Below are 24,693 nucleotides of genomic sequence, written 5' to 3' on the forward strand. Positions count from 1 at the left end.
CAGACCTATTGCGTGTTTCAGGCAAGTGTGTGAGAGTTGAACCGCTGGCAGCCGGGGCATGTAAGGTGAATCATTGACCAAGCAGCATTCATGATCATCATGTTTTACGCACCCTGTTATCTGTAATGTGGCAGTTTTTGTAACCTAGATTATTATATTGCTTTTGTTATGAAAAAAAACACACACAAAATTCACGAGACATCTTTCAGTAATAGATTATATTTTTTCAATTTATAGATCATATCATTTTCTAGCACAACTGAACAAAATACAAACACAACCAACATGAAACCATTTTTTCCTAACTGTATGTAGAGATATGAACTAAGGTGAATGGATGTCAAATTGTTTAATATAGACACATTTATGTGAATCAATAAATAACACAATATAATAAATGTATTTTTTCCATCAAAAGCATCAAAAATATGTTTCATATTTGTGCCCGTGTTTATTTTCTCCATATTAATTCTCCTATCTTTTCAATTTCCTGTAAATGATTTTACTTTATTTATCAAATTTTATATGTATTTATTTATCTATCTATTATTTGTGCACTCTGATGTCAATCAACCGATAGGTGAAAAATGTACCCTATGTTACACTGTGAATGACAGCCAGAAATGCATAAAGACATGTAAAAAGAAAATACAGAAATACATACGTTTAAGGACATAAATGGGGAGAAAATATGAAGGAAAAAATATGGAAAATTACATTGGGACAGTAAATAAAAAGTGGATTTATAAAAAGGTAAATTAATACAGAAACACAATTAGCAGTTTATGTCACATTTTATGAATTAATGAATGCCTGCATTTCATTTTAGTGTTGTTTCTGGTTCATTTATCTATTGAGTCATTTATGTGATTTTATTTTCATTTTTGATATTGTCAGTTTCGGTCCTCCATAGAAGAACCAAAGTTTATAAAGCAGGGAGGGTGTGTAATCACGTGCTGCGGACATGCAGTCAGAGTTCATTGCAGAGCTGAGATCACAGCGGTGTGGTTGAGCAACAGAGAGCCATGGACTACCTTCCTTTCATCTCTTTAGAAACATGGATTCTGCTGATCACATGTATCGGCGTATTTGTAATGTAAGAGTGTTATGTTCGATTGATTTTAGTCAAAGTACTTGAGGTGAAATTGGTCGCTTAAAGTAATGCACTGACCATTAACCTTTATCCTTTCAAGTTAATAGTAATTTGATACTATTTAAAGGTGTGATGTGATGTTGTGAACAGGTATGGCAAAGGGACTTACAAGACATTTGAGAAGTTGGGAATCCCGGGTCCCAAGCCGATCATGTACTGGGGAACAGTTGGCAGGCACAACGCTGTACGTAAAATCTTGACCATAATTTCATGATTTCTGTTATATGAGTTAAGAATGAACTGTGTTGGTATGGATACAATGATGTACTTTAAAAATGTATTCTCTGTTACAAGGTTTACTACTTAGATGACAAGGAGTGTGCAAGAAAGTATGGGAGAGTGTGGGGGTGAGTAAATGCTCTCATGTGACAGTGTAAACACACTGTAAGAAATAACCCTACACTCAAGAAATGCCTATGCCCAAAACATTAACTTTGAGTATTTTAATTCAACAGAAATGTTGAATTCTGCTACACAAGAATTACATTACACATTGTGTTTACGTAGAAGTTCCCCTTAACTTTATGTTATATTTGAATAAACACGTAAGGTTTACGAACCAGTCTGCATTAATTTACTTTAATTGAAGTCATTTAAATCATTCACATTCAATAAACATGATATAAAAACGTTGTGATAAATGTGACACTTTTAATTGAACTTTTATAGTTTGCATATGTAATCAAAACACATAAAATTAAACATAGATCAAAGTTAAAATTTAAGGTATAATTATTGTTGATTATTGTTGATGATGATTTTAATCTTTGCCAAACTGTTTGGCAGGTTTTGACCCCTGAGCCTGAGTTTTGCACCAAATGGTCGAAATATTAATATGTATTTGTGTAAATGTCCAGAGGATATGAGTTAACGAAGCCCGTGCTAGCTGTGATGGACCCTGACATGTTGAAAACCATCCTGGTGAAGGAGTGCCTCACCTACTTTACCAACCGGCGGGTGAGAACTGGCACATATAACAAACACAGGGTGCAAAAGACATATAGTAATGTGATCCTTTCTACATCGATTAGAGCAAACTGTGTCGCCTTCAAAAGGAACTTGTGAGAATGTGTTTTCGAGATGGGAAGTCAAATACTGGCCAATCATCACATTGGGAGCTGTCGACCTTTTTCCCTTTTCAAAATTGCTAAATGATCATGTTGAGAACAAGAAACAAACAGAAAGTTTGAACATGATTTTTGTTGGCTCGTACATAAAAAGACTCACTATTTCCATTCAAAGTTCACGACAAATCACAAAAATCATTGAATGTGCCACAAACTGTGTCACTCATGGTATCACTAACAGCAGCTGTTGTATAAACACAAGTGTGCTGACCGCTCTGCTCCTTTAGAACTTCCTTCTCAATGGGGAGCTCTATGATGCTGTGAATCTTGCTGAGGATGATCACTGGAGACGGCTTCGTAACATCCTCTCTCCCAACTTCTCCTCTGGTCATATAAAAGAGGTAAGTTATCGATTTTACTAATTTTCTTCAACTTGGTTCATCTTCACGTTATGTACTTCTGGAAAATTGTTGCTTTTTCCTTTGCCTAAGATGTTTAGCATCATGAAACATCATTCCCACAAGCTGACAACCAGCCTGCAGTCCAAAGCGCGCAATAATGAAGTTATAACTATGAAAGAGTGAGTAATAACTTGCTGTAAATTCTTAATATTAGATGAACCAAACTTGGTTATTTTTATTTTTCATTTAAAGTGACAGAACACCAACCACGATGGCCACCCGAGAAACAAACATGTTCATGTGTGAGATTTAGAAGTGTTGGTAGGTGGAGCTTGTTACCTTTGGACTGTTATTGTCTTGTGCTGAGCTAATGACTGCCGTTTTTTTATTTACCCCACAGACAACGAGCGTATTAATTGGCAAGAAAGCAGTTTATCAGTTTTTCCAAAATGTTGAACTGTTCATTCAAGAAATTAGACACAAATAAGTATTTCTCATTCATTTTCAAATATTTCTGGAAATTGATGCAGAGATTTAATTAGATAACACTGTATGATGATCCAAAGCGTGTCCTCTGAGGTTGACTATTGAGAGCTAGACGCTAATAATGTAGTCCACACTGTTAAGGCAAATACACTCTCTAAATCCTGTATTTATTTTGACATAATATGACCAATATTATTTAATTATAGGCACAGTGCAGTATCTTCAAAACAAAAAGGACTTTAGGTGGCTGCATTGATATTCTGTGAGATCTGCAAAGTTGAAAAGGTTAATATTTAATTTCAATGTTCATATCTGCTTGTAATACTGCTTATAAATTACCCCGATGGGTATGATTATTAAAATGTTTTCTCTTTCGAGTGAGAGATTATTTTTGTAAACATGAACGTCTACGCTCAATAACTTCACCATAAAGAATTTTGATATAAAGCTAATACCCCTTGGCATTGACTCTAACAAAGAAAACTCCTATCTGTGGCACAGGAATTAACCACTTATCAGTGATTTGTTTATTGTCGGTTCCAGCTTCTTTGGAGCCTATACTATTGACGTGATGGCGAGCTGTGTATTCAGTGTGGATATGGACTCAACTAGCAACCCTTCTAGTCCAACTCCCTTCATCACCCATCTCTCCAAGCTGTTCAGATTTTCACTATTACCGTTCATGTTCGCAGGTACTGTCTGTGACCTAAAGTGACTTCTGTGACATAAGTGACATTTCTATAACTTTTTTGATTATAAGGCATGTAAAGATCCTATATAAATAATCCAATCTTAACGAAAAGCTCAACCCACGTAAAATTGCGCACTGGCTGTTTGCAGAAACTATGCCTTTAAACAAGCCGTTGGGACCTCTGCAAAGTTGCAATGTCACAACTATACGGTCAACACCCTCAGCGACTGTAATAGATCTGCTAGGTGGAAAAGCATCTTTTAGCTTCTAGGTGGAGGTGGAGGTAGACCTCCTTGTAGTTACTCTGCCTGTCCACTCTCCCTAGCCCAGAGACACAGCTGTGAGCCAAAGGAGTTGGTTTGTTTAAAGGGGAAAGTACAGCTGGCAATCCGCTCATCACCGGCAGCAGCGCACGCATAAATGCTCACTACAATGTGGGCCACTTGTGTAGGTTACAGCATCAGCTCTGCTTGGAGCTTATGTTCAACTAAAAATCAGCCTTTACTTTGCAGATTGGAGGTTGCATCAGAGCCAAAGTATCACATTTTGAAATGTATGGTTTATTTTATCAGCAACTGGATAAAAAAATATATATATTTTCGATAGTCAGAAAAGTGCTTGATCTCAGATACAATAATCGACCAGGTCAATAATCCTTCAATCCAGAGTATACAGTGCACACATACAGTGCATTTGATTATATGTACAGAGAACAATATATAATGATGTGTTTTTTGAACAATAAAGCATGTCAACTTTTTCTAGTAGACACCCTTAATTAAAGTATGAATCTGAAAAAGAGCGTAACATAGGACCTTTAAATTAAATTTTTACCCCCCCTTTGCCTTGTCAGCATGGTTTCCCATATTTCTTCCTGTCTTGGAGCTGCTGGGAGTCTCCCTCTTCCCGAGGTCGACTACTACTTTCTTTCAAGGGTTTGTGGAGAAGGTCAGAGCAGAACGCAATGGGAGCTCACACCAGGTCAGGAAAAAACACACAACTAGGTGTGCACGATATGGACAAAATATTCAATAGCAGTATGACAAATCTTACTGTCTGGAATTGTTTTTATTGTTCTCATTGTGTGAAGCACTTTATGTTACTCCAATGTTTGAAAATGTCTATATAAATTAAGTTTGATTGATATATATATGACGATAAAGAATAATTTACCGAAATCCATTCGCAAAACCATCAACAGATAGTTGACTAAATCTCTTCATCTTAAGATTGATTTTAACAATTTCTTAAGAAAATGGAGTCCATATGGTCATTGGATGTTCAAATTTGCGTTATTTAAGGATGTCTCATCTATGTTGGCCTAAGATTCTGATTCCAAGTATACCCCTGACATCAAAGCAGTGGATGATAAAACAGGGTCCATTTTATAGCATTGCTGGTCCTTTCCATCATTGCACATGATCGTCAACAATAGATAATGTATTATCATCGATGAGATGTTGTTTCAGAGGTCAAGAACAGGCTTTGAAAAACTGAAGCTTCAACAAATATGGATAAGATGACCTTAATGTGCTCAGGAAAGGAAGGAAATTTGAACACCTATGTGCAGACCATTTGCTGATAATGATCATGTGATATTATCCAAAGACGCCAATTAGACACTAAATCTTACAAATGACAGTACTTCAATGCCCAAAAAAGAAATCCTAATATTACAAAAATCCACTGAAATTGGGACATTTAAAAAAATCTCTACTAGTCTTCAAATATCTGTCATCTCATGGTATAATGTCTATTGTGACACCACATGACAAATGCACACATGAACAGGTGAACATTCATACAAATTATCTGACCTGTTTTCAGAACTCAGGAGATTTTCTTCAAAACATGATCAACACTCAGGCTGCCAATGGACCCACGAATAAAACACAAAATAAAGGTAATTACACAGTGATGTTACATACATATAAAAGCACACATTTATGCTCACATGTATTCACACCAAAGGTTTCCGACACCTTCTGAATCTTCTCTCTGTTCATGCATCCTGCCCTTCCTAACAGGTCTCACTGATCATGAGATCATCTCACAAGTAACCATGCTCTTGTTCGCTGGTTATGAGACGAGCGCCACCACCCTCGTTTTATTGGCCTACAGTTTGGCGAGAAACCCTGAAGTGATGAAACGCTTGCAAGTGGAGATAGACTCCACTTTCCCTAATAAGGTAAAGCACAAGTTTTTGGTAGAGGAGTCAACATCAACATTCTCTCTATTTCATTTTGTCAATGAAACTCAAAGATCAAAAATGTAAATTGTGTAAACTCTGCAGGGTCCGGTCCAATATGAAGCTCTGATGCAGATGGAGTACCTGGACAGTGTTGTCAGTGAGTGTCTGAGGTAATGCCAGTTTTCATGTGCTAGATGATGTCCCAACAGACCAGACTGACGATGTAATGTTAGGTCAAGAAGTTTTCATAGTAAATACAATAAAGTTTAAGAATAAATAGAATGAACACAACACTGAATCACATGACTGTAGAACATAAAGAAGTTTATAGTTCTAAATCAGGAAGTAAACAAACTTCTATGGTCTATAAAAAAAGCCGAAAAGGTGTTGTTTTTACTTCTTGTCTGTCTTACTCCCTTTGGACAGATTTTTTCTTCGTAATAGTGTCAATAAATAAGCTGGAGTTATCTATCCAATGTCTGGCAAGGTGTTTTAGTCGTTGCCAGGGATGGCAACCCAACATGTTGCCATCCCTGGCAACAAGAAGAAGAGTTGTTAGAAAAGAGGATAGTGAATCCATCCACATTTGATATTTTCTTTAAAAAAATTAAAACAGGGCAGGGACTTGAAAACGAGGGTTTGGAACCTACCCAGCCAACAATAGGTTAGTGAGTCGAGTATTCAGTCTGATAAAGACATTCAGTACTTTAAACGTATTTTTGTTTTGTCAACAGGCTCTACCCTCCAGCCGGTCGTCTGGAGCGAATAGCCAAAGAAACCGTCAAGATCAATGGAGTTACAATCCCAAAAAACATGCTTGTGATGATTCCAGTCTACGCTCTGCACCATGACCCTGAGCTGTGGCCGGAGCCAGAGGAGTTCAAACCTGACAGGTAGTGTTGATGTGTGTTAGTCAAGAATTAATCTGCATTAAGTCTGTCACAAGGGGTGTCTCGTCTTGGGGTTGTGTCTCGTGAATTTCCTGTTTTATTTTGAAAAGTAACTCTCCTCTCGTTTCAGGTAACTTGCCCTTCCTCATGTGTCACCGGTGTGATGTCTACCCTGATCCATGATTGTTTCAACCTGTTCCCCATTACCCTTATGTGTCTTATAGTCCGCGTCTCCCTTTGTCCTGTGCCAGAGTATTTCGTTCAGTCGTGTACCACAGCCTATCGCCACAGTCCTTGCCTCGATCCATGCCAAGTGCTTTCACGTTTGCATTTCTGATTACTTGTGTCTTAAGAAGAGTGATTTTTTGTTTTAAATTTGTCAGCTCAGTTTTGAAGCGCAGTTTTATTTTGTAGCCGTTTTACTTGCCTCCGTTGGAGTGGGCTTTGTTGTTAATTTTGAGAGCATTATCTCAGAGAGTAGTTTAGTTCATAGCCTTTTTCTTTGCCTCCTTTGGAGTGATTTTCTGTTGTTATTTTTTTTGCCTTGAGGTCTTTTGCCTCCATGTTTTGTTTTGGGTGTTGTTTCTTTGTTGTTCTTGCTTGCCTAGACTAGGAAGATATTTTCATAGCCTTTTTGTTTGTCACTCTATCTTAAGAGAAGATAAAAGTTTTTTCAGAATAAAAGCCTGCCTTAACTGTTCATACTCTGCATCTGAGTCCTCCTTTAAGTCCAGGCCTGAGTCTCCAGAGCAACTTTTAAGACATTCTGATAATAAACATATATCTCTGGTTTCTCTAACAACTCTTGATGTTTCATAATGATTAAATGTATTTTCTAAGACAGTGGAGTATGCATTAGTAAAATGAAATAATCGTTTTTCATTTATCCTTTAAAAATGTGTATTAGTTCAGTCTCAGCCCTAGAAGGTCATGCAAGTTCTATTTGCTTGTGTTACGGTATGATTGTTTTTCTAGATTTAGTAAGCAGAACAAGCAGAACATCAACCAATACACCTATCTGCCATTTGGGTTCGGGCCGAGGAACTGCATAGGGATGTGTTTTGCTCTGGTGATGGTTAAACTGGCCTTGGTGGAAGTTTTACAGAACTACAGCTTTTCAGTCTGCGAGGAGACAGAGGTGAACATATTTAAAAGACATACTCAGGTTGATAAATTCTACGTGATTGCTTTTATATAATTTATATTAAGAGAGCGTTTCTGATTTAGTGAATTTGCTCATTCCCCAGATTCCTTTGACAATGGATCCCCACGGCAGTGTTGGACCCAAAAACCCAATCAAACTAAAGCTGGTGACATGTTCAGTCGATTGCAACTAGGGAGGACTTAGAGAGATGCGTCTCTTAAGGAGCCAACTGCACATCAGGAGCAATTTTGGGATTAATTAATCAAGGATACTTGGACATGCAGCTCAGGATTCGAACTAGCCACCTTACCATCCCTAGTTGACCTGCTCTACCTGCTGAGCTCCAGCTGCCCTCATTCATATCATATTACAATGAATCATTTGGATTTCTGGAGGACTGAAGAACATGACTGGAATTCACACCACAGAGACACAACCATAAAAGAACTAAAGAAGTGAAGACCATTGATTGACTCCTTCATTGATTATCTCTTTGCAACGCAATGTTCTACAAGGAAACCTTGGGCCCCATCCCTGCATTCATGTATACGCCACTTGACATGCACCACCCACCCAAACACTGTTGGTGGCCAAGCACACAGAGTCCAATTTATGGAGACTGACTGTTCATTGTGCTTGGCTCTGACCCGTCGAGGCATGTAAACAGGACCTCTGGGGTGTCCTGTGCCGTCTGGCAACATGGCATTGGCAGAGGTTCCTGTGAGTCACGTGGGTTGTGAGGTGGAGCCTTCATGGATCTGATTTTTTCTGGCATTCAGGCACTTTTGCTACATTATACTTATTAGACTTACATACTTACACAAGATTTAAAAGCAAAACTTTTAAATGGCAGTGTTTGTGTGATGTGGTCAATCGATCTGAATACAACATTTTCCAAGGACGTTTTTATTTCAGTGCCATATTTTCCACCAGATGGAAAGAAAAACATGAACACCTGCAAAACATAATAAAAGCCCAGGGCACAAATATCCAGACTTCCTTTGTTAAATCTTTGAGTAACTGAAAAATGATGATTTAACAGTAAAGTGTTGAGATGATAACAGGTGGAGCTGTTGTGTGGCATTAAAGTATATGGTGCGATGGTTTTTGTGACTTTGTTTCTCAGTCATGCTGCTGTAATCAATTGTCACTTCTTCAAGTAGCCTGTAGTTTTAACATTAATCAGTTCACAAATAAGAATGACTGCGGATGAGAAAAATCCAAAATATCCTTTATTGTTACCACAGGACTGACAAATGATCAGACTGCCTCGCAGTGTAGCATGAATATTGATTAAAAAGCTTCACAGGAACAAAAAAGAGAAATAATTCCACAGATGAACAGAAAACCTATTTCTACCATTAACAAAATGATGACGAACATACATTGTGTTTATTCACAAGATATAACAACAACATAGTTAAAATGATCATCCTTCATCCTGTTGTTTTTTTAGCATGAGGGTTCAGTACGTGGCACCATCTTAAGTTTGATTGGTCGCTTTGGCATCAGCACGCCCTGGAAATCCATCTCAAGGGGCACCTGGCAGGAAAGTGAAGAGGAAAAGAAGTGTGAGCAAAGTCAACAATTCATTAAAGTCTGCTTTGTTTTTTCAAATCTGCAAACAACTGGCAGTGTGACAGAGGTTATAAACCTCATGCAAAGAGCATTGAGCTCACTGAATGTGGTATTTATCATGTTTGTCCTGATACGACTGAGATAGTGGATTTTGATCTTTGAACAAATAGATATTTATAAAACCATTGACTGGCTACCTTTGGCATTATATAATCCTAGGCATCACTATCAAACTGGCAATGAATAACATTTGAACATCATAAAAAAATAATCAACAGGCAGTGTAAAGATAAACATCTGTGGCCTCACCTCAGTCTCCTTACACCGGGTGAAGCTGTACTTCTGGAGGATCTCCACCAACGCAAGTTTCATCATCACCAGAGCAAATCGCATCCCTATGCAGTTCCTTGGCCCTAGCCCCGAAAGGCATGTATGTGTATGGATCAATTTTATCCTTGTTCTGCTTGCTGAACCTGAATGTGCACACACACACACACATACACACACACACACACACACACACACACACACACACACACACACACACACACACAATAATGTATTGATAACCTGATGAGCTCAGGCCTTCACAGCTGTTATTTTGGTAAACTTTACTCTTTTCTATACCTCTCGGGTTTGAACGCCTCCGGCTCGGGCCACAGATCTGGGTGTCGGTGCAGGGGCCATGTGGGTACCATGACAACCATACCCTTTGGAATCACAAGCCCATTAATCTCCACAGTCGCCTTGGCCACACGGTCCAGGCGTGGAAGGATGGGGTACAAACGTAGAGACTCGTTGATGACGCAGTCTAGATACTCCATCTGCATCAGAGCCTGGTACTCTACTGGAGCCTAGTCAAACACATTTCAGACGTTTCTAAAGTAGGATTTTGAGATGCAGACCATTTGTCCAAAATCCGAAATCAGATTTTTTTTTTTATATCAAAAGAAGTTTTGGGAAATACACTCAATACCACTGCCAGGACTGTCCAGAACAAGACTCCTGATGACTGCTATTGTTGCCTGCTGGATGTACCAATAAGCATGTTAAACCATTTCAACTTTATAAGTTGATAATATGGTTTTGTCAACTTAATGTGGAGTTTCTCTGCACCCTCGTGGCCAAAAACCAATGAGCAGCTTCCAATGAAATATTCAGGCTTAAAATGTTACTCAAATATATTTCTGTTGAATGTATAGATAAAAAACAATGGGACATCATGAACTTACTGCGCAACATTTATGTCAACATGACTGTCATGATTGCATCTGAGGATGTACTGTGGAATTGTGTATGATTTGTGAAAAGAAAACAGAATATGAATATGAATCCTGAATCCCTTCTTCCTCAAACTATGCTCACTACACTCTCAGTGTACCTTCCCAGGGAAGGTGGCGTCGATCTCCTCCTGCAGCCGTTTCATGATGTGAGGGTTTAAGGCCAGATTGTAAGCCGCAAAACTGAGAGAGCTGCTGCTTGTTTCATAGCCAGCAAACAGAAACATCATTGCTTGAGAGAGGATCTCATGATCACTTAAACCTGGGGGGATAGCAAACAGATGTGATTTAGAATAGCTTTAAGTTGTGTGAATAGAAACTCTAACACTATATGTGTGTGTTTATGTGTGTCACCTTTATCCTGCTCTACTCCACTGGGGTCCTTGTTGTTCTGGGAGTCAATCATCAACTGAAGGAAATCCACTCGACTCTATAAGTAGACATATGTATGTGTATATATGAAAAGCTTTGATTATATTTCTGATTGTGCTGATGCACATACACACGCACAGACAGAATTACCTTTTGTTTGCTGGTCTCTCGGTTGGACTTGATCTTCTGCAGTGCAGTGTAAAAGAAGTCTGTGACAGACTTGGGGATAAAAGAAAACTCCATCATTTCAAAAACAGGAGCCATGAATGGGAAGAAAGCTGGAACAAAGCAGAAAGCAACACATTTATCAATGTAATACACCGATTGTATCAACTGTAAACATTCACAGTACAGTTATCTATTATGGATATTGTTGATTAAGCTGCCAGGTGAAGGACAAAAGCACAGATAGCTGCATTTAACAGAAATAAAATGAATTACGTACAAATAATGAGGAGGAGAGGGTTGAAAAGGTCAAACTTCAGCATTTTCTTGATGTTAGCCACAAATGGGTCTGAGGGGTTGTTAAGTGAGTCAATGTCCACACTGAAGGATGTGCTGGTTACAATATCCATACTGTAGGGACCAAAGAACCTACAGAGCACACAAACATGTCAGAGATGTCCTGTCATGCTTACAAGGAGTTATCTCTAAATGAATGAACTGAGTTGGAGTTCAGTTTTCTTACTCCTTCAGCTCTAAGGGCTCGTCCTTGTCCACCTTCTTTTTCATGCTGGTGAGCAGGTTAGCAGAGTGGCGCTTCATTATCCCAAACATCTGAGACGTAGGCAGCGACAGACGGACAGAGAAACATTGTTAAACCAAACTGTAACAGACTGCTGCTGTTTCTGTTCTACTTGTGGATTAGTGGTTCCGGGAGAGGTATGATGGTCACAAGATGATAATAAGGACAAAGAAAGAAAAGAAACATTTCTGTAACACATTTTTATATATTTTTTCTCCTGACTTTTTCCTGAGGAAGCACCGCTCAAGAGAGAATCGAGTCAAGTCACAACACAGACCTTCCTCAAAAATATTATTTTCAACATGTTTTAAAGGGCAGAGGAGGTCCAGAGCAGAGGAGTGCTTACTTCCTTCAGTCTTCCTGAGGTGAAGGAGGGAGAGAGGACACTGCGGATCCTCCTCCACTGGTCGTCCTCAGCGATGGTCACAGCATCGTACAGTGGACCATTCAGACGGAAGTTCTGTAATAGAATAAGAAAAGACCTGCTGATGACGACAAGACCTCAACTAAAATGCAGCAACCATAATAAGTGATTGATGTAACATAAGAAGTGAATGTGCATACTCTGCGATTGGTGAAGAGAGAGTAACACTCCTTTATCAGGACAGTTTTTATCATGGCAGGATCGGTGATACACAGCACCGGCTGACGGCCATCAAAAATGCTAAATGTGAAAACAATAGAAAAGAATATGTTTAGAAAAATAATAAAACACCAGGTGAGATATTAGTGCAGTGAAACAGAAAGCAAGCCTTGTGAAGCTGGTGGCTGAAATAGAGACACTTTATGCCAACAGACACACACACACACACACACACACACACACACACACACAAACATGCACAAACACACACACACACACACACACACACACACACACACACACACACACACACACACACACACTGTACATCTTGTAGACTTACCCCCACGTTGGCCCATATTTCTTGAAGCATACTTCATCAAAGGTGGTGAATCCCTGGGTAAAAGAATAGTAAAATACAGATTATGAATTAAACACCCTTCTTCAATTTACTTAAATATGAGCTGAAATATTTAAATGTATAAATTATAAGTAGTCACTTTAGGGTTAGACAATTTCATCAATATTACACCTTTATCGTGATATTAGACTATGTATCGTCTTAGATTAGACAGTTCTACTGTTCTGCTTATTCTTATACTTCACTTTACCTACGTAATCATTGTTTTCACATAACTGATTATCATTTATCAAAAATCTCATTGTGTTGATATTCTATGAAAGTACCAAAAGTCCTCCCAACAATATCATCAATTTCAAAAATCAAGATATTTGGTCAAAAGTATTATTACCTTTATTAGCTATTATTTGTAAAATGGTAACTTTTAGGGTCAAAATGTAGTACCACAACTGAGATAGAAGGAAAAAAGACTCAAAAAAGGTTGTAAATTTCCCCTTTTCAAGTTTAATCCTGGAAAAATTCAGTCCTTAACAATTCTAAGTGCTGTATCGTAGGCAACTGGACTTTGTTTTAGTTTCTTTAAGACGTTTCACCTCTCATTCAGAATGCCTCTTCAGTTTTGCCTCTACAGCCTCTTGGATGAGAGGTGAAACGTCTTCAAGAAACTGAAACAAGTCCAGTTGCCTACAATACAGCATTTAGAAGTACCATTACTTGGATGACTGAGAACCTTCATCAGTCCTCAGCAATGTTACTGTATTAACTGGAGTAAACAGAAGTCATTTCTCACAACGGCCTCCATTTACAATTTACTAAAGCTAAAGGTGGAGACGGTTGAAATGGTGCCCAAAGACTGTAAGATGCATCTCCAATAATAAAAGGTTGTGTACACTGTCCAAACCCCACTGGGAGATTGTTCTCATAAATACACTACAGGGGGCATGCTCTGTTCTTGTAATAATCTTTCCCTGTCTGCGGGACCTTAAAGGATTTCTGATTCTCATTCTATTTTGTCAACAAGCATAGCTTACATCGAACAGAAAAGACGAGAGTTTCACTGTTTAAATCTTCGTGTTATACTACTTAATTTTTTGAAAGCGCAATAAGAATAGACTTTCAAAAGAAAGAAAGAAAATACTTCCACTTAATATTATCTTTACTACCGAGAAAGTTTGATTCAAAGTCTTACACAAATGATGAAACAGTAATATAACTTTGAGTGAAAATTTAAAGATATCGAGTAAAAAATATTTAATGTTTTGTCTTTATCAAGTGCTCCATTGCACCACTATTTATCTCGCTAAGCCTGTACATGTCTGTATAAATATGACACATTGAATCTGAAAAGTTCTGTTTACCAACCTTTCTATATGCCAGCATAGTGCCGAAAAAAGGGACTGGTTTGGGACCAGGGATTCCCATTTTTTTAAATGTTCCATATGGCCAGTAGGCGTACCTGAGCAAAACAAACAAAAAACACAGTTAGAAGAGATTTTTTTTTTTATCACAGACACTGGAAAACACATAAACAATGCAATACAAACACCAGGGACACATATTCTCAAACACTTACACAAAAAACAGTGTAATTAGAGCAACCAGGAGGGTCCACGTCTCAGCAGAGAAATACAGGAGGTAGCCCATCTTTGCAGGTTTTCTCTCCTCTATCAAGGGCAGCTCAAGTTCCACTAATGCCTCAAATCACAACCAGTGACTTTTATTTCCTGCTACACAGACCTATTGCATGATCAGGGCAAGTGTGTGAGAGTTGAATTGGTGGCAGCCGGGGCACGTAAGGTGAATCATTGACCAAGCAGCATTCATGATACTCATTCTGTGATCACTCACAGACATGTCAAGACATAATCCAAACCTGGCTGTGGGTTGCAGAGACCGTATTTTAGTGTTTTTTCCCACTTAAGTTCACGTGCGCTCCGTACTTTCCCTCTTTCTGTGTTGCTGCAGGTGAAGAAGAAAAGTATGGAGGACCGAGATCAAAATGAATAAATAAATAAAACAATATAATAAATGTATTTGCCATCAAAAGCATCAAAAATATGTTTCATATTTGTGCCCGTGTTTATTTTCTTCCATATTAATTCTCCTATCTTTTTAATTTCCTGTAAAAGATTTTACTTTATTTATCAAGTTTTATGTGTATTTATTTATCTATCAATCATTTGTGCACTCTGATGTCAATCAACCAATAGGCAAAAAATTTACCCTATGTAGAGTTCTCAATGGGTCAGCCCGGCCCGACAAACCCGACCGGACCCGCAGGTTCGGGCCGGGTTCGGGCCGTAAAAATACGCAAATGAGCCGGGTCGGATTGGGCCTCAGGCTTCCTTTTTTATAAAACACATTTCTTGCAGGTTGTAAATTATATATTGTTTGTTGTGAATCATCGCTGTTCACATGTGGTGAAGAGTAAGTCTGGATGCTGCTTCATGGGGAGGGGCAGACGCAGACCTGACGCTGCTGTGTGTATGAGGAAAACAATGCAGATGCGCGGGGGGTCGGGTTCGGGCTGGGGTCGGGCAGACAATTCATGCTGGTGTGTCGGGCTGCGTCGGGTTCAGGCTTAAAAACCCGCTGGCCGGGTCGGGTCGGGTTGTAATTTTCAGGCCCGTTGAGAACTCTAACCCTATGTAACACTGTGAATGACAGCCAGAAATGCATAAAGACATGTAAAAAGAAAATACAGAAATACATACGTTCAAGGACATAAATGGGGAGAAAATGTGAAGGAAACATTTTTTTTTAATAAATGGAAAATTACATTGGGACAGTAAATAAGAAGTGGATTTATACAAAAGGTAAATTAATACAGAAACATAATTAGCAGTGTATGTCACATTTTATGAATTAATGAATGCCTGCATTTAATTTTAATGTTATTTCTGGTTCATTCAGCTATTGAGTCATTTATGTTATTTCATTTTTGATATTGTCAGTTTCTGTCCTCCATATGTTGGCCAAAGTTTATACAACGGGGGATGTGTAAACGCATGTTTCGGACATGGGGCTCTATCTTGCACTAAGCGCAGTTGACTTTGTACACTGGCGCTTGTAAAATTCCGATTTTGCATTCGACGCACATTGGAATTTTCCCTCCACAGATGCACGTCCTTAAATTAGGGAATGAATTTGCGCTCCCGGGGGCGGTTCGGGTCCCAAGCTGATCATGTACTGGGAAACAGTTGGCAGGCACAACACTGTACGTAATTCTTGACCATAATTTCATGATTTCTGTCATATGAGTTAGAAAATGAACTGTGATGGTAAAGATACAATGATGTACTTTGAAAAAGTTTTCTCTGTTACAAGATTTATACTTAGATTACAAGGAGTGTGCAAAAAAGTATGGCAGAGTGTGGGGGTGAGTAAATGCTCTCATGTGACACAGTGTAAATACACTGTAATAAATAACCCTACACTCAAGAAATGCCTATGCCCAAAACATTTACTTTGAGTATTCCAATTCAATAGAAATGTTTCATCTAATTCTGCTACACAAGAATTACATTACACATTGTGTTTACGTTGAAGTTCCCCTTAACCTTATGTAAAATTTGAATAAACATGTAAGGTTTACGAACAAGTCTGCATTAATTAACTTTAATCGACTAAGTCATTTAAGTCATTCACATTCAATAAACATGATATAAAAACTTCATGATAAATGTGACACTTCTATTTGAACTTTTGTAGTTTGCATATGTAATCAAAACACATAAATTAAACATAGATTAAAGTTAATATTTTAGGTATAATTATTGATCTATTGTAATCCATGAATTCAGCGCCGGCTTGACATCTATGCAGCAGCTTCCTGGAGTGTCCCCTGTGCCTTTTTCCAGATTTTACAGGGTCAGTGTGGCGTCGCCCTCTCCACTGGGCTCCACTGTGCTCTCGGGTGCAGGACGAGGAGGGCTGGAGTCTTCTGTTCCTCACGACACTGATGGTACTAGTCATCCAAGGTTGAAGTGAGGTCGAATTAGATTGTAAGTTATAACTATAACTATGGATCTATGAGACCGAACAATGACCGTCACCATCTCTTGTCGCTCAGAACGGGCTGAGGTGTTCCGGGCAAGAGGAAGAGACGTGCTTACCTGGATGCTTTTACAGGCGGCAAGTCAAGCCTCCTTTAGGTGAGCCACATCACTTTGTTGTTACATGGTCTCGAGGATAGAGAGATGGTGGTATCATTCAAGGTGAAGACCGTAGTGAAGGTCATTGTTCGGTCTCATAGATCCATAGTTATAGTCATAACTTATGTTACTTGTATTTAACACCAAGCCACATGATTTTAAGCTTTGCCAGATTGTTTGGCAGGTTTTGACCCCTGAACCTCTTATGGTTGCTTGTGCCATCAATAGCATTAGCAGCAAATACAACATATATGAGTTTTACACCAAACGGGCGAAATGTTAATATGTGTGTAAATGTCCAGAGGATATGAGTTAACGAAGCCCGTGCTAGCTGTGATGGAACCAAACATTTTGAAAACCATCCTGGTGAAGGATTGCCTCACCTACTTTACCAACTGGCAGGTGAGAACTGGCACACATAACAAACAAAGGGTGCAAAAGACATATTGTAATGTGATCCTTTGTACATCGATTAGAGCAAACTATGTCGCCTTCAAAAGGAACTTGTGAGAATGTGTTTTTTAGATGGGAAGTCAAATACTGGCAAATCCTGGTTATTAAATTGGGAACTGTCACCCTTTTTCCCTTTTCAAAATTGCTGAATGATCATGTTGAGAACAAGAAACAAATAGAAAATTAGAATGTGTTTTTTGTTGGCTCGTACATACATCGTACATGCTGTTCAGATGTTCCCTATTACCTTTCATATTCGCAGATGATGTCTGTGAGCTAAAGTGACGTCTGTGACACAAGTGACATTTCTATGACTTTTTTGATTATAAGGCATGTCAAGATCCTATATATAAGGAACTGCACAGGGATGCGTATTTCTCTGGTGATGGTTTAACTGGCCTTGGTGGAAGTTTTACAGAACTACAGCTTCTCAGTCTGCGAGGAGACAGAGGTGAACATATTTAAATAACATACTCAAATTCTACATGATTGCTTTTACATAATTTATATCAGGAGAGAGTTTCTGATTTAGTGATTTTGTTCATTCCCTAGATTCCTTTGACAATGGATCCCCAAGGCAGTGTTGGACCTGAAACCCAATCAAACTAAAGCTGGTGAGACGTTCAGTTGAGTGCAACTAGGGAGGACTTAGAGAGATGCGTCTCGTAAGGCTGAACTGTCCTGTAGATTTGTAATTTTAGAAACTGACAATGCTGCCCCAAGTTTACCACATTAAGGTTTTCATCTCTATCTTATATCTTTCACTGTCTGTTTTAATTCATATCATATTACAATGAATCATGTTGATTTCTGGAGGACTGAAGAACATGACTGGAATTCACACTACACAGACACAACCATAAAAGAACTAATGAAGTGAAGACCATTGATTGACTCCTTTATTGATTATCTCTTTGCAACGCAATGTTCTACAAGGAAACCTTGGACGGACGTTTTTATTTCAGTGCCATATTTTCAACCGGAAAAAGAAAAACATGAACACCTGCAAAACATAATGAAAGCCCATGGCACAAATATCAGGACTTCCTTTGTTAAATCTTTGATTAACTGAGAAATGATAATTTAACAGTAAAGTTTTAAGATGATAGTGGTAGGAGCTGTTGTGTGGCATTAAAATGTATGTTGCAATGGTTTTTTGTGACTTTGTGTCTCAGTCATGCTGCTGTAATCAACTGGCGCTTCTTCATGTAGCTTTAACAATCAGTTCACAAATAAGAATGACTGCGGATGAGAAAAATCCAAACGGTCCTTTATTGTTACCACACGCTTTGCAAATGGTCAGACTGCCTCGCAGTGTAGCATGAGTATTGATTAAAAAGCTTCACGGGAACAAAAAAGAGAAGTAGTAACACAAAACCTATTACTACCATGTGCAGCATAATGACAAACATACATTGTGTTTATTCACAAGAGCTCTACAACATCAGTTAAACTGATCATCCTTTATCCTGTTTTAGCACGAGGGTTCAGTACGTGGCACCAGCTTCAGTTTGATTGGTCGCTTTGGCGCCAACAGGCCCTGGATGTCCATCTCAAGGGGCACCTGGCAGGACATTGAAGAGGAAAAGAAGTGTGAGCAAAGTCAACAATTCATTAAAGTCTGCTTTGTTTTTCTCAAATCTGCAAACAACTGGCAGTGTCACAGAGGTTATAAACCTCATGCAAAGAGCACTGAGCTTATTGAATGTGGTATTTATCAAGTGCCTTAGTATCACTTTTGTCCTAATCCAACTGAGATAGAGGATTTTGATCTAATAGATCTTTATAAAGCCATTGACCGGCTACCTTTGGCATTATATAATCCTTGGCATCACTATCAAACTGGCAATAAATAACATTTGGACATCATAAAAAAAACAATCAACAGGCAGTGTAAAGATTAACATCTGTGGTCTCACCTCAGTCTCCTTACACCGGGCGAAGCTGTACTTCTGGAGGATCTCTACCAACGCAAGTTTCATCATCACCAGAGCAAATCGCATCCCGATGCAGTTCCTTGGCCCTGCCCCGAAAGGCATGTATGTGTATGGATCAAAAGTCTCCTTGTTCTCCTTGCTGAACCTGCAGGTGCACACACACACACACACACACACACACACACAGACACACACACACACACACACACAAAATAATGTATTGATAACCTGATGAGCTCAGGCCTTCACAGCTGCTGTTTTGATAAACTTAACTCTTTTCTATACCTCTCAGGTTTGAACGCCTCTGGATCGGGCCACAGATCTGGGTGTCGGTGCAGGGGCCATGTGGGTACCATGACAATCATACCCTTTGGAATCACAAGCCCATTAATCTCCACAGTTGCCTTGGCCACACGCTCCAGACGTGGAGCGATGGGGTACAAACGTAGAGACTCGTTGATGACGCAGTCTAGATATTCCATCTGCATCAGAGCCTGGTACTCAACTGGAGCCTAGCCAATATAAACAGACACATTCATGATCACTGTGAAGTCTTGCACATGTGATTCAGCAGAAGACCACCATTCTGTCATACAAGATAAAGTTAACAACTATAACTAGCGCTAAAAGGATGCAGGTGGAGGTAACAAGAGAAGAGCGCACTTTTACTGATATAGCCTTTACAATTTTAATACCCAACAATCTCATTGGTGTAACACATTGCACCATAGCTCTTAATCTTTAAACATTTCAGGAAAATGTAAATATCTTGTAAATTCTAAAGTGGGATTTTGAGATGCAGACCATTTGTCCAAAATCCAATATATATCAAAAGAAGTTTTGGGAAATACACTTGATACCATTTGATGTGGAGTTTCTCTGCCTCCTAGTGGCCAAAGTCCAATGAAAGCATCTTCAAATGAAATATTCGGACTTGAAATGTTGCACAAATATATTTCGTTTGGACATATAAATCAAAAACAATGGATTTAATGCATAACATTTATGTCAACTTGACTGTCATGATTGCATCTGAGGATGTATTGTAGAATTTTGTATGATTTGTGAAAAGAAAATGTTAAACAAAGAAGGTCTGACATCTGTTTTTACAGTTTCTTATGTTATTGTGTTCTTATATTATGTTCATATGAATATGAATCCTGAATCCCTACTTCCCAAAACTATGCTTACTACCCTCTTAGCATACCTTCCCAGGGAAGGTGGCGTCGATTTCGTCCTGCAGCCGCTTCATGATGTGAGGGTTTAAGGCCAGATTGTAAGCCGCAAAACTGAGAGAGCTGCTGGTCGTTTCATAGCCAGCAAACAGAAATATCATTGCTTGAGAGAGGATCTCGTGATCACTTAAACCTGGGGGGATAGCAAACAGATATGATTTAGAATAGCTTTAAGTTGTGTAAATAGAAACTCTAACACTATATGTGAGTGTTTATGTGTGTTACCTTTATCCTGCTCTACTCCACTGGGGTCCTTGTTGTTCTGGGAGTCAATCATCAACTGAAGGAAATCCACTCGACTCTATAAGTAGACATATGTATGTGTATGTATATATATATATATATATATATATATATATATATATATATATATATATATATATATATATATATATATAAATATATATATATATATATACACACACACACACACACACACACACACACACACACACACACACAAACACACGCACAGACAGAAATACCTTTTGTTTGCTGGTCACTCGGTTGGACTTGATCTTCTGCATTGCACTGTAAAAGAAGTCTGTAACAGACTTAGGGAAGAAAGAAAACTCCATCTTTTCAAAAACAGGACCCATGAATGGGAAGAAAGCTGGAACAAAGCAGAACGCAACACATTTATCAAGGAAATACACCGACTGTATCAACTGTAAACATTCACAGCTATCTATTATGGATAATGTACAGATAGCTGCATTAAATAGAAATAATTACGTACAAATAATGAGGAGGAGAGGGTTGAAAAGGTCAAACTTCAGCATTTTCTTGATGTTAGCCACAAATGGGTCTGAGGGGTTGTTAAGTGAGTCAATGTCCACACTGAAGGATGTGCTGGTTACAATATCCATACTGTAGGGACCAAAGAACCTACAGAGCACACAAACATGTCAGAGATGTCCTGTCATGTTTAAAAGGAGTTATCTCTAAATGGATGAATTGTGTTCAGTTTTCTTACTCCTTCAGCTCTAAGGGCTCGTCCTTGTCCACCTTCTTTTTCATGCTGGTGAGCAGGTTAGCAGCGTGGCGCTTCATTATCCCAAACATCTGAGACGCAGGCAGCGACAGACGGACAGAGAAACACTGTTAAACTAAACTGTAACAGACTGCTGCTGTTTCTGTTCTCCTTCTAGATTAGTGGTTCCCTACCCAGGAGATGTAGGAAGGTCACAATATGATAAAAAAGGACACAGAAAGAAAAGAAACATTTCTGTAACACATAATTATATTTCTTCTCCTGACTTTTCCTGAGGAAGCACCGCTCAAGAGAGAATCTAGTCAAGTCACAACACAGACCTTCCTCAATAATTTTAGTTTCAACATGTTTTAAAGGGTAGAGGAGGTCCGGAGCAGAGGAGCGCTTACCTCCTTCAGTCTTCCTGAGGTGAAGGAGGGAGAGAGGACACTGCGGATCCTCCTCCACTGGTCGTCCTCAGCGATGGACACAGCATCGTACAGTGGACCGTTCAGACGGAAGTTCTGTAATAGAATAAGAAAAAACCTGCTGATGACGACAAGACCTCAACTAAAATGCAGCAACCATATTAAGTGATTGATGTAATATAAGAAGTGAATGTGCATACTCTGCGATTGGTGAAAAGAGAATAACACTCCTTTATCAGGACAGTTTTTATCATGGCAGGATCGGTGATACACAGCACTGGCTGACGGCCATCAAAAATGCTAAATTTGAAAACAATAAAAAAAGAATATGTTTAGAAAAATAATAAAACACCAGGTGAGATATTAGTGCAGTGAAACAGATACTAGCCTTGTGAAGCTGGTGACAAGCAGCGCTAAGGACAACAATCAGATAGACATTACCCACACAGACACACCCACATACACACACACACACACACACACACACACACACACACACACACACCCACACACACACACACACACACACACACACACACACAGACACACACACACACACACCACACACAATAATGTATCGATAACCTGATGAGCTCAGGCCTTCACCGCTTACCCCCAGGTTGGCCCATATTTCTTGGCACAAGTTTCATCAAAGGTAGTGAATCCCTGGGTACAAGAATAGTGAAATACAGATTATGAATTGAACACCCATTCAATTAACTTGAATATTTAAGTGAGTTGAATTTTTAAATGTGTAAATTATAAACAATCCCACTAGAGCTGGTCAATTTCATCAATATTATACCTTGATTGTGATATTAGACTATGTATCATCTTAGATTAGACAGTTCAACTGTTCTGCTTATTCTTATACTTCACTTTACCTACTTCATCATTGTTTCCATATAACTGAAGATCATTTATCAAAAATCTTATTGTCTTAATATTCTATGAAACTACCAAAAGTCCTCCCAACAATATTGTCAATTTCAAAAATCAAGATATTTGCTCAAAAGTATTATAAACTTTATCAGCTATTATTTGTAAAATGGGAACTTTTAGGGTCAAAATGTAGTACCACAACTGAGATAGAAGGAAAAAAGGCACAAAAAAGGTTATAAATTTCCCCTTTTCAAGTTTAATCCTGGGAAATTCAGTCCTTAACAATTCTAAGCGCTGTATCGTAGGCAACTGGACTTTGTTTTAGTTTCTTTAAGACGTTTCACCTCTCATTCAGAACACCTCTTCAGTCTTGCCTCTATAGCCTCTTGGATGAGAGGTGAAACGTCTTCAACAAACTGAAATGAGTCCAGTTGCTTACGATACCATGACCTGCATGACTGAGAACATTCATCAGTCCACAGCAATGTTACTGGATTAACTTGAGTAAACAGAAGTAATTTCAGCCTCCACTTATAATTTACTTAAGCTTAAGGCGGAGACAGTTGAAATGGTGCCTAAAGGCTGTAAGATGCATTTCCAATAATAAAAGGTATGTACAAAGTCCAAACCCCATTGGGAGATTTTTCTCAATCATGCACTACATGGGGCATTCTATTTTGTCAACAAGCATAGCTTACATCGAACAGAAAAGACGATAGTTCCACTGTTTAAATCTTCGTGTTATACTTCTTACCTTTTTGAAAGCTCAATAAAAATAGACTTTCAAAAGACAGAAAGAAAAGATTTCCACTTAATATTATCTTTACTACTGAGAAAGATTGATTCAAAGCTTTTAACAAATGAAGGAAACAGTAATATAACTTGGACAGAATTTTATAGATATTTACTATAAATATTTAATGTTTCGTCTTTATCAAGTGTTCCATTGCACCACTATTTACCTTGTTAAGCCTGTACATGCCGGTATAAATATTAAACATTGAATCTGAAAAGTTATGTTTACCAACCTTTCTATATGCCAGCATAGTGCCGAAAAAAGGGACTGGTTTGGGACCAGGGATTCCCATTTTCTTAAATGTTCCATATGGCCAGTAGGCGTACCTGTGCAAAACAAACAAAAACCACAGTTAGAAAAGTTTTCTCTTTTTCTTTTTATCATTCACAGTGGCAAACACATATACAAAGCAATACAAATACTTACACAAATAAGAGTGTGATGAGAGTAACCAGGAGGGTCCACGTCTCAGCAGAGAAATACAGGAGGTAGCCCATCTTTGCAGGTTTTCTCTCCTCTATCAAGGGCAGCTCAAGTTCTACTAATGCCTCAAATCACAGCCAGCGTCTTTTATTTCCTGCTACACAGACCTATTGCGTGATCAGGGCAAGTGTGTGAGAGTTGAACCGCTGGCAGCCGGGGCACGTAAGGTGAATCATTGACCAAGCAGCATTCATGATCATCATGTTTTACGCACCCTGTCATCCGCATTTTTTTTTAACCTAGATTATTATATTGCTTGTATTATGATAAAAACACACACAAAGTTCATGAGAGATCTTTCAGTAATAGATCATATTTATCAATTTATAGATCATACTGTTTTCTAGTACAACTGAACAAAATACAAACACAACAAACATGAAACCATTTTTTCCTAAATGTATGTAGAG

The 24,693-nt window shown here is 38.6% G+C and overlaps 2 protein-coding genes and 1 pseudogene across 3 annotated transcripts; 1 reads left to right on the forward strand and 2 right to left on the reverse strand.

Moving 5' to 3' along the window:
- Positions 1 to 963: 963 nt before the first annotated feature.
- Positions 964 to 9,129, forward strand: LOC115579268 (cytochrome P450 3A30-like). 2 transcript variants are annotated; one of them, XM_030412801.1, is made up of 14 exons: positions 964 to 1,096; positions 1,244 to 1,337; positions 1,448 to 1,500; positions 2,011 to 2,110; positions 2,508 to 2,621; positions 2,712 to 2,800; positions 3,651 to 3,799; positions 4,652 to 4,779; positions 5,626 to 5,701; positions 5,826 to 5,986; positions 6,092 to 6,159; positions 6,724 to 6,882; positions 7,855 to 8,017; positions 8,127 to 9,129. In XM_030412801.1, the coding sequence occupies exons 1-14, from the start codon at positions 1,026 to 1,028 to the stop codon at positions 8,214 to 8,216; spliced, it is 1,515 nt and encodes a 504-aa protein (XP_030268661.1). In that variant the 5' UTR covers positions 964 to 1,025; the 3' UTR covers positions 8,217 to 9,129. The 2 variants fall into 2 exon arrangements, with proteins under 2 accessions (XP_030268661.1, XP_030268663.1); XM_030412803.1 differs by lacking the exons at positions 7,855 to 8,017; positions 8,127 to 9,129 and adding an exon at positions 7,010 to 7,579.
- A 104-nt stretch (positions 9,130 to 9,233) lies between these two features.
- Positions 9,234 to 14,668, reverse strand: LOC115579259 (cytochrome P450 3A30-like; annotated as a pseudogene).
- A 3,762-nt stretch (positions 14,669 to 18,430) lies between these two features.
- Positions 18,431 to 24,354, reverse strand: LOC115579252 (cytochrome P450 3A40-like). Its single transcript, XM_030412790.1, has 13 exons — positions 24,227 to 24,354; positions 24,033 to 24,126; positions 22,736 to 22,788; positions 22,323 to 22,422; positions 22,105 to 22,218; positions 21,698 to 21,786; positions 21,461 to 21,609; positions 21,207 to 21,334; positions 20,947 to 21,022; positions 20,694 to 20,854; positions 19,772 to 19,998; positions 19,469 to 19,631; positions 18,431 to 19,113 (listed from the first exon to the last, which is right to left on the reverse strand). The coding sequence occupies exons 1-13, from the start codon at positions 24,295 to 24,297 to the stop codon at positions 19,024 to 19,026; spliced, it is 1,515 nt and encodes a 504-aa protein (XP_030268650.1). The 5' UTR covers positions 24,298 to 24,354; the 3' UTR covers positions 18,431 to 19,023.
- Between the last annotated feature and the right edge of the window lie 339 nt (positions 24,355 to 24,693).

The sequence above is a fragment of the Sparus aurata genome, chromosome 1 (genome assembly GCF_900880675.1).
Source record: "Sparus aurata chromosome 1, fSpaAur1.1, whole genome shotgun sequence".
NCBI classification, from domain to species: domain Eukaryota; kingdom Metazoa; phylum Chordata; class Actinopteri; order Spariformes; family Sparidae; genus Sparus; species Sparus aurata.

Excerpts from the sequence above, each read along its gene's own strand:
- LOC115579268 (XM_030412801.1), top strand. The coding sequence starts at position 1,026 with ATGGACTACCTTCCTTTCATCTCTTTAGAAACATGGATTCTGCTGATC. Across the intron at positions 1,097-1,243 it reads TGTATCGGCGTATTTGTAAT|GTATGGCAAAGGGACTTACA; the intron begins GTAAGAGTGTTA and ends TGTTGTGAACAG. Across the intron at positions 3,800-4,651 it reads ATTACCGTTCATGTTCGCAG|CATGGTTTCCCATATTTCTT; the intron begins GTACTGTCTGTG and ends TTGCCTTGTCAG.
- LOC115579252 (XM_030412790.1), bottom strand. The coding sequence starts at position 24,297 with ATGGGCTACCTCCTGTATTTCTCTGCTGAGACGTGGACCCTCCTGGTT. Across the intron at positions 22,219-22,322 it reads CTCTTTTCACCAATCGCAGA|AACTTCCGTCTGAACGGTCC; the intron begins GTATGCACATTC and ends ATTCTATTACAG. Across the intron at positions 20,855-20,946 it reads TGGAGTAGAGCAGGATAAAG|GTTTAAGTGATCACGAGATC; the intron begins GTAACACACATA and ends CTATCCCCCCAG.